Raw genomic sequence first — 10,646 nt, forward strand, 5'->3', positions numbered from 1 at the left:
GTCTACATGTCACCACAGTAGGACAAACCGACAGACAAGTTTGTCTTGCTGTTGGAGACCTCTCATATCACCCACACCTGGGTCCCTGTGGCTGACTGTACCTCTGTCTGGCTTCCTGGCTTTTAATTCCCTTTCTCCTGCTCTTCTGGCCTGCTGCTTTGGACTTTGGGCGTCCCTGAGTTGTCCCTGGAGCATAATGAACACATTATGCTAAATGAAAGAAGCCAGACACAAAAGATCCAATATTATATGACTCCTTTTACGTATCCAGACCAGGCAAATCCATAGAGACAATAAGAAGAGTAGTGGTTACCAAGGGGTAAAGGAAAGGGGCAAATGGGAAAGTAACCGCTTAACACGTATGTAGTGGTGCTTTCCCAGAGTGATGTAAAATTTTGAAACTAGAGAAAGGTAGTGTTTTCACAATACTGTGATTACACTAAATGCCACTGAATTGTATACTTTAAAATGGTTACCTGTATATTATGTGAATTTCACCTCAATACAAATATGACAACTTCACCATCTTTTTACCTTGCTTACCTCAGGGTTTCTATGAGGATCCAATTAGGTAACATATTTGAAAGCACGTGGAAAACTATGAAGGCCTAACAAATACATATATGGAACCAACCATCATCAGGGTAGTCACCATGTAAAAGGAAATTATTCATCTTCAAATCCCCCCTTTCCAACCTTCATATAATTAAATCTAAAAACAGTAAATTGATATGTGATTCATTTTTATTTGCTAAGTACACACACACTACTCTCCAAAAACCTACATAATACTGCAAAGTATGCAGAGAATTGTTGTTGTCAGTGTTGTCCAGTCAGTTGTGACACAGCAACCCTATGTACAAAAGACTGAAACACTGCCCAGGCCTGTTCCATCTTCACAATCAATGCTATGCTTGAGCTCACAGTCGTTGCCAATGTGTCAATCCATCTTGCTGAGGGTCTTCCTTTTTTGCTGACCCTCTGCTTTACTAAGCATTATGTCTTTCTCAAGGGACTGGTTCTTCCTAATAACATGTCCAAAGTACGGGACACAAAGTCTCACCATCCCTGCTTCTAAGGAGCATTCTGGCTGTACTTCTTCCGAGATAAATTTGCTTATTCTTCAGGCAGTTCATGGTATATTCAATATTTTTTGACAACATCATAATTCAGAGGCATCAATTCTTTTTCAGTCTTCTTTATTTACTGTCCAGCTTTCACATGCGTATTAGGTGACTGACAATAACATGGTTTGGGTCAGGGACACCTTAGTCCTCAAAGTGACAGCTTTGTTTTTGAACACTTTAAAGGGGTCTTTTGCAGCACATTTGCTCAATGCAATACGTCACTTGATTTCTTGACTGCTGCTTCCGCGGATTTACTATGGATTCACATAAAATCAAATCCTTAACAGTATCAATCTTGTCTCCATTTATAATGATATTGTTTATTGGTCCAGTTGTATTTTTGTTTTCGTTAGGGTAAGGTATAATGTACATTAAAGGTTGAGGTCTTTGATCTTAATCAGTAAGTACTTCAAGCCCTCTTCACTTTCAGCAAACAAGGCTGTGTCATCTGCCTAACATAGGTTGTTAATGAGTCTTCCTCCAACCCTGATGAGGCATTCCTCTTCATATAGTCTAGTTTCTCACATTGTTTGCTTGGCATATAATTTGCTCAGTCTGAGTAAGTATGGTGAAAGGATACACCTGACGCACACTTTTCTGATTTTAAATCAAGGGGTATCCCTTTATTCTATCTGAAGGACTGCCTCTTTCTTGTCCTTTGTACAGGTTCTTCATGAGCACAACTAATTGTTCTAGAATTTCCATGAGAATTCCAAACCAAAACCAAACTCGATGCCATTGAGTAGATTCTGACCCTACAGGACAGAAAAGAAAACCCACAGGGAAGGAAACCCAACATGGTATCCATGGCTATTAATCTTCATGAAGCACTATTGTTATGTGCTATCGAGTCAGACCCCGACTCATAGCGACCCCTCCTTGGGTTTCCGGCATTTTCACTTGGAAGTAGATTGCCACACCTTCCTTCCAAGGAGTGGCTGGTGGGTTTGAACCAGTGACCTACTAGTTATCAGCTAAATGCTGTAACCACTGTGCCACCAAAGCTCTTCATGTGAAAATTAGGTCATTTAAAATCTTTTTTAAACATTGTCTGCTGTAAGCTCCAATGTTCCCAACTGATAAATTCTTTGAAACCTATTTCCCATGGATTTCAGGTGCTCCTCAAAAGCACTCTTTTCACTAACATTTAATTAAAAAATAGCAATATTTTCCTTCTACAATCCCACTAAGTTAGGGGCTTTGTGACCTTCTAGTTAACCATACCATGTCACTTTCTACCAGAGATCATTCCAATCAGGCTCTATAACCCTGCTTTCTGGTAGTTTTCTCAAATGAGAAGTTAAATCTCCTATATCTTCACCTGACTGTAGAAATCAGTGTTACTTTCAAAATAACAGGGAATTCTTCCTTTACTACCATAGTTACTAACAGTCTGGTTTCTGTGCTATGCAAGATATATCTGGTTGTCTTTAATAAGCTGTAGAAATCTAGACAAGTCACTTATAATAATTTGGGACTCAGTTTCCATCTTTTTAAAAATGAGAACTAGATTATGTCCAAGAATCTTTCTAGTTCAGATACTGATGACCTTCAGTTCACATATAACAATACAGTGACTAAGAGACCCCAAAACGCAAACCCATCTTAGCTGTAGCTTCCTAATATGCAACATTTCTCAACCCTCCCCCTTCTTACCAAAAGGTGGTGGTGGTGGTGGTGGTTGTTATGTGCCATCAAGTCAGACCTGACTTATAGTGACCCCTCCTTGGGTTTCCGAGACAGTATCACTACGGAAGTAGATCGCCTCATCTTTCTTCCGAGGAGTGGCTGGTGGGTTTGAACCACCAGACTTCTGATTAGCAGTCAAGTGTCAGAGACAATGTATAGGCGGTAAGAAATGTTTCAACAGTGCAGTTTTTGAAATCTGCCAGTAAGACTAGCTACACAATGGTAAGACTATAGTTTTTAGAACCACTAGACTGTAAAAAAGAACTGAATGAAAAAAATAATAGACAAATGTAAATGAAAAAATTATACTTGAGTACCCATTTCCAGAAACTAGCCCAATTTCATACCAGTTTATGTCCTGGCTGGGAACAATGTCAGGAGTACAAGCTTAACTCTTGTTATCTCTAACCTTTGAGTACCAGAAAACTCAAGTTAGCCTTAGCAGATCATTCTATTTCAGTGGACTCTGGGGATCCGGAACTAAGGGGCCAGTGTGGGGGCAGAGTACAGTGTAGCAGTTAAGAATGAGCATAGATGAAAATTTCACCTCTCAGTAAGATTTCATTTAAGTAGTTAATTAAAATGTTTGAAAACCAAAAATCCAGTAATGGATGATTCATTCAAATACAAATGCAAAAAACTCTGTTAGCCACACATCAGACTATACAGGGGAATTCAGGGAATTTAAAAATCTTATTAGTAAGTATAATCCTCTAACATCTGGCTCTCGTTGAAGTGCCTGTGGATAGTCTGCTATCCCTCTGCCATGGCATTCTTCATATCACCTCTCCCTCTGAAAAAATAATATTCAGAGACATGTACTCAAATACTAATTCTCAAGGAAATATGTTGTCTCACAAGTGGTACAAGTGACTTAGGAAGTCAGATGCATGGTTTTAGTGAAGACTTACTGGGATTAGTTTTTCAGCAGGGTCTTGAAAGGTAAGAATAAATCCATCTTAAGTTTACCTCTTTGCCCTTGGAATATGCTATATTAATATATAAGCATCACTGATGAGAAAAAATAGGGTCTGAAATAAGGACAAGGATCACCATCAGCAAGCATGAAGAAAAACATCAAGTCACCAGTTACAAGCCATCTGAAGCAGACCTTCTTTACCCATGTGATTTCTATTGTCTCAGGCATTAGTACTCATCTAACTGTAAAGTTTATTTTAGTTGCAACCAAAACAGTTTCTTTTTTTTTTTTTTAATTTTTAAATTATGATTTGGGTAAAGATTTACAGAGCAAATTCACTTTCTGTACAGCAGTTCACATATACTTTGTCACGTGTCATTGACCACAGTTTACCACAATGTACCAGCTCCCCTAGCACTTCCTCCCCATAGTTACCTCTTCCCAGTGTCCAACCCTCCATCACTCCTGCCCCCTGAGCTGTCTCCCTGTGCATAAGCAGCCCTTCTTTCTCCCATGATTGTTCTCTCCAAGGAGTGGATCTACCTCAGGTAAATGTTCAACTCATATGCCTGTCTATTGTTTGGCTGGAAGCTACAGGCATGGGTTAAATTCCAGACCTGAAGGGCAGCTAGGGGCCATGGTCTCAGTGGTTCCACCAGGCTCTATTGGACCAGCAAACCAAAACAATTTCTTTAAAGAGAAAAAGGAAAAGCCTGAGGGTGGTTTCTGGGACATCAATATCTACTGTGAAACACTATCATAATGCAAATGATTATTCCTTTCTTTTCAAGTTATTAAGTCATCTTTTGTCTTCCACGATCTCCATCAAGTATCCAAACCCCATAAATACATACAGTATTAAAACATTATTGAGTTAGAATAATACACTTTGTAAGATTTTCATTACTCGACATTATTACTTATGGGGAAACTACCTCTTTTTTTTAAACTTTTTATTGTGATTTGGGTGAGTTTATAGAGCAAATTGGTTTTCCATTCAACAGCTCATACATTTTGTTTCATGACAACGAATGCAATTCTCACAATGTAGCAGCCCTCTTCCCACTTCCCACTTCCTCCCTGTGGTTACCATTTCCCTTTATCCTTCTCTCCTATCCACGCCTGCCTTCTGAGTTTCATCCCTGGACAAACACTGCCCTTTTGATCTCCTCCGGTTGACTATTGTAAGGAGTGTGTGCCAATTCAGTCATTTGTTTTAGAAACATTTTTGGGCCCCTGTGATGTACATTTCACTGGGCTATGAGGAACTCAAAAATGAATGAAGCACAGTGGTGGACTGTGGGACTCTACCTTCCTGGTAAAGAAATAAGTCCAATGTGACAAATGCAATGATTAGGCAAGCACACTGGTCTGTGTGGGTACAAAAGAGAAGGCAAAGAATTTAGGTGGGGGAGAATTAGGAAAAAGCTTCACAGTAAATCAAAATCTTGAACGAAGAACAGAAAATTATTAAGGGAGGTGACATTTATGACAGAGGATACAAATACTGATAAACAATGGTGGCAGCTAACACTTCTGGAGCGCTTAAAATGAATCAAGCACTACTTTGGGAGCTCTGGTAGCATAGTGCCTAAGGCACTTGCCTGCTAACCAGAAGGTTGGAGGTTCAAATCCATCAGCCACTCCTCGGAAGAAAGACTGGGCAATCTACTTCCACACGGCCCTGGAAACTCATGGAGGGGTCGTTATGAGTTGGATCCAACTTGACGGCACAAAACAACAACAACAAGCACTACTTTAAGTCCTTTATGAGTATCAACTCATTTAATCCTTCCCCAAAGCCTATAAGGTAGCTCAGATTATTAATCCTATTTTATTGACAAGTAAACAAACCGAGGCATGGATAGGTTAATTTCCTTAGAGTTACCGTTCACCTCATAGGTCCGTTTATCGTTTGGCTGAAAGTTCGAGCCCTGGGATTAAGTTCAGTTCCAGGCTTGAAGAGTGTACTATCTTGGCCTAAGGGCCACGATCTCAGGGGTTCCACCAGTCTCCCAGACAAGTAAGCATGATCTTTTTTCATTATTTTGAGTTTGTTCCTCATTTTTCTCCCACTCTATTCAGGATCTCCTAATGGGATTTCTTTCACAGTGGTTGGCAGTCGTAGCTAGGAACCATCTAGTTCTTCAGGTCTCAGGGTCACGGAGGTGGAGGTTCACAGAGGATGAGGTTCATGTGGTCCACTACTCCCTTGGACTTACTGTTTCCATGCATCTTTGATCTTCTTCACTCTGCTTTGCTCTGGATGCCAAACAGCTGCACCTTAGATGGCTGCTCACAATTTTTTAAGACCCAGTTACTACTCACTAGAATAGGATACAGAACAATGTCTTTGTGGACTTTGTTACGCCAAATGACCTTCATGTTCCCCACAACTACGGTCCTAAGCTCGCAGGCCCAGTGACTTACTCTCTAAAGGTGTGTGGTTATGGCTATGAAGCAGAATATTACTTTTGAAATGTGATTTTAGGTTACTAACAACACATATTTTAAAAAAAAACAACCCAAACTCACTGCCATTGAGTTGTTTCTGGCTCATAACGAGTCCCACTGGGTTTCCAAGGCTGTAAATCTTTATGGAAGCAGATTGCCCAGTCTTCCTTCGACTGAGCAGTTGGTGGGTTTGAACCACTGACCTTAGATTTAGCAGTCAAGTCCCTTATCCACTACACCACCAGAGCTCCTTGTTGTTGTTATGTGCTGTCGAGTGGGACCTGACTCATAGCGACCCCTCCTTGGGTTTCCGAGGCAGTATCACTAGGAAGTAGATGGCCCAACCTTCCTTCTGTGGAGTGGGTAGGGCGTTTGAACCACCAGCCTTCTGGTCAGCAGTCAAGTACCTTAGGCACTATGCTACCAGAGTGCCCATATATAAGAACACAACACAACACAACAGCTGCAAATTTCTGATACAAGCTGAAAAGGAAGAAAGAGCATTATAGGGCTGTAGGAATTGGCTTGAAGGCACTTACCACCACCCTAAAAACCAAAACCAAAGTCAATGCCGTCAAGTTGGATCTAAGAGACCCCTCCTTGGGTTTCCCAGGCACTATCACTACAGAAATAGATTGCCCAATCTTTCTTCCTTAGGCACTACTCTACCAGAACCCTAAAAAGAATATTGCTTAAAGCCCAATACATTTCAATAAAATGTCAACTCAGAAAAAAATGCCTTGAAAACATACAAATCACTAAAATGTCATATGAATGCTATTTTTCCCATTAACAACACTCATAATCACAAAGGTTTGAAAGAATGTAAGATTAAAAAAAAACACAAGATAGTACACACATAGTGGACCCAAAGTTTTGAAAAATAATATGCATATATGACTTCTGCTGGCATACAAGGAAAAAAAAAAAAAAAAACCCCACTGCCATCAAGTCATTTCTGACTCATAGTAATCCTGGTATTCAGTGAATCCGTATTCACCTAAAAAGGGTATGACACTAACAGCATTTTCAGCAAAGTCAATGTGAGGAGACAAAAAAATAAACCCAACCCAAGCAAAGGAGCTTTGGCGGCGTAATGCCTAAGGCATTTGACTGCTAACCAGAAGACTGGAGGTTCAAACCCACCAGCCACTCCTGGGAAGGAAGATGGGGCAATCTACTACTGTAGTGTTATCGCCTCGGAAACCCAAAGAGGGGTCGCTATGAGTTGGATCCGACTCGACGGCAGTGAGTTTGGTTTTGGTTTTGAACCCAAGTAAAGGAAACATCGTTTTCCCACTAGCGTTAATAGTTATTTCTAAAGCTCAACTTGGAATAATTCATCTTTTCACATAAAAGATAATTAATGATGCTTCTACTTGCTAACGCAAATAACCTCACACGCAAATAAGAAAAATATGTATTAGCTATATCTTCCAATGTATCACATAGATAACATGAAAGTCAATCTAGCTTTACATAACTTGGTAGAAACCAAAAGGATGTGGATGTGACGGCAAGGTTACCAGCGACTAGGCTAATGGATAGCAAGTAAACCATAAATTAAAGAAATTGGCATAGGCAGATGGAGTCAAGAACATCACACATTTCTAGACATTGCACACCTCTAATTCCTTCAATATTTGGATTAAAAAAAAAAAAAAAAGGGAGTTGTACTTCTCTTCTTCACAACAGATTATTTACAACTCTGGCAGCATACCTCAATTTCTATACCAAGCTACTTAAGTAAAACATTTCCCCCAAGAAGAATCTACAGAAAAATACGTAAGCCAGAAGCTTTTTTTTTTTTTTTTTTTAAATAAAGCATGTGCCTTCACCTTCCCTCACACTTTTTGTTACCTCTCCTGAGGGTGTGAAAATATCAACATCCGGTCGCCCACCCCCAACCCTCGGCAGTGCCTCCCATTGACCGGGCTCGTCACCTCCTTCCCCTTTCACTTCCATCATCTCTGGGAAGCTTATCGAATATTTCTTCCCATTGCTCCCCCATCCTCATCCATGGCTGAGCGCGACATTCTCTTATCTACATCCTTCTCCCAAAGAAGAGGCTAGCAAAACGAAAGAAACATGCTCCAGAAACGAGAGCTTAAGAGGCCCGACAACCAGACAGCAGTTTAAATCAATGTAATTTTTTTTTCCTCATCTCAGCCTCTAAAGCAGAAGTCGGCTCTCAACACATTCAAATCACTGCTCTGCACCCTCCCCACCCCCCACCCCCCAATGTTCAGAGAAGAGGCCAGTAAAAATGAAAAGGCCGGGCTAAAACGCGCGGAGGGTCATCCCTCAGGAAGCCCGCTCCCTCCAGTACTGGAAGCGCCGAAGAGGACCGCGATAGCAGGAGGAGCAAGGGGCCGTCTTCCTGGCCCCTGCCCCCTCCACTGCGCTCGCCCGAAACCCCCAGAGACACTGCCCACGACACCCAGGCCCCTTCCCCGTCCGCCGTTGCCTGCAGCCCAGTCCCCTGCAACCCTCTTCAAGGCCCTTCCCCGCCCCCAGCACCGCAGAGGCGCCCGGGCGGACCCCACGCTGGCCTCACAAGCCACACACAAAAGCACCGCGGCCACCGCCTTCCCGCCCCCACAGCCCACGGAGCATTCAATGAGGCGGCCAGCGCCCGCGTCCCCTCGGTGCACACTCGAATGCAGGGCTGACCCGGCCGGCAGCGCAGCTCACCATCGCTCCGTTTGATCTCTACGTAAATCCCGATTTGGATCTTGCCGAAGTTGGACGCTGCCATCACCTCATCTGGAGCTGCGGCTGCGGGCCGAGGGAGGGGGACCGGAGAACGGAAAAAGCAGAGAGGGGGCGGGGTAGGTGTGGGAGGGGGAGCGGTTGCCCGCGGCCGCGCTGGCCCAGGCGACAGAGTGAACGCAAGCTGGGGCCGCGAGAAGCAGCGGCGGAGCAGGCGGAAGCGCCCGGCCAGAGGCCGGCGGGAGGACGGGCACACCGGGGCGTCGGGGTGAAGCGAGGGCCAGGACGGTGAGGCGGCGCGGGAGACAGTGGGAGGGCCCGCGCCGCCCGCCCGAGAGCCGACGTTGGGGATGCGGGGAGCCGCGCGCCTGCGCAGAACGCGCCTCCGGCGTCTCTTCCTTCCAGACTCTCTTTTCCCCGCTGCCCTGAGGCGGCCCCGCCCAACTCCTCGGGTTTGGGGCGGGTTAGCTGGCGGAGGCCGCGGCTCAGCCCAGAGAGGGAACGGAGCATGCGCGGCCTGGCCCCTAAAGAGTGCGTTGCGTTTGATTTCAGCGCGCGGCCTGAAAGAGGAATGATACTGTGCTTGAGTGCCTTCCTTAACACTCTGGCTTCCGTGAGTTGGTACTGTTGCCGGAATGAGTTAAGGGATTCGAGGTTTCAGGGCTTTCCGAGTGGAGCGCAGGGCCGAGGGATATGAATTTTGGGATTGGACAATGACAGCACGCGTTTAGTGGTTCATCTGAAGGTTCACCCCCTACTTGCCATATGTAAGTGGCTAACTCAGGCAATCCTCACAAGGCACACCTGGTTCAGGCTTCCAATCCAGTTATGGAAGGAGAGAAGAAACACCTTTAAGGTCTCCCACCTAAGTCAGTGAGTGAAGATCCACTTGTATATAACTCATCGCCACTCAAAAAGGAGCCTTGCAGCAGAGTGGCCCGGACTGTTTAATATATGATGCATTAGATGCTAGTATGGCCCTACTATAGGGCTCAAGACTTCCTTATCCTAGAGTGTAAAGCCAACAACAATGACTACAGAACAGAGGGCAGACCATCAGCTTGACTGAAGAATGTGCCTTTTCTGCAGTCACTTGACTAGTCTGACCACATCAGCAATATGGCCAGCAAGACTCTCCATCCTGGCAGAGCAGGAGTGTCGTGTAGACAGGGACCATGGAAACCATGTTTACAGCACCGTGTAAAAACACAGCACCGTGTAAAAACATCGAAACCTGTGACTTGCTTCTAGCGTTGGACTTGATGTTGAGAAAACATACTTTTCATGCCCCAATTTCTCTAGTAATTGTTAATCTCCTGGTTATACCTAAACATACACAGTTTCAACATTTAAAATGGGAAATTTATGTAAGTGGCGTATGTGTATACATGCGCATACCCAGAGTTTTCAACTAACAATGAAATCAAGTAAACCCTAAAAAAAATTGTTAGAAGACTTGAACTTCATGTAGTACTTGAACATATGGAGGTATACTTGTCAAAAGAAGAACATCTCTGAAATCCATTGTAATGGATTTGTGCCATTTTGACAAACACTGGGTAGACCATGTAGACAATAACTTCGGCTTTTACATTCCAGAAATTACTATACATTTCACTTCAGGAGTTCTGTTTCAGAATAGCATTTGACCAAATCAGGGCTCAGATTTTTTTTTCCGTAAAATCTTAAAGGATTTTTACCTGAAATGTTTTGAGTTGGTGTCTAATAGAGCCCATCTGTAATAT

The 10,646-nt window shown here is 43.4% G+C and overlaps 1 protein-coding gene across 1 annotated transcript in view; it reads right to left on the bottom strand.

The window, feature by feature from the left end:
* Positions 1 to 8,947, bottom strand: part of KIF2A (kinesin family member 2A) — a 120,166-nt gene extending 111,219 nt beyond the window's left edge. Inside the window, exon 1 of the mRNA XM_007951557.2 lies at positions 8,884 to 8,947. Coding sequence (XP_007949748.1) covers positions 8,884 to 8,947 — 64 coding nt within the window. The remainder of the gene's footprint in view (positions 1 to 8,883) is intronic.
* Positions 8,948 to 10,646: the final 1,699 nt, after the last annotated feature.

This window comes from Orycteropus afer, unplaced genomic scaffold, assembly GCF_000298275.1.
Source record: "Orycteropus afer afer isolate SDZICR_OR568_19922 unplaced genomic scaffold, OryAfe1.0 scaffold00298, whole genome shotgun sequence".
Classification (NCBI taxonomy): Eukaryota; Metazoa; Chordata; class Mammalia; order Tubulidentata; family Orycteropodidae; genus Orycteropus; species Orycteropus afer.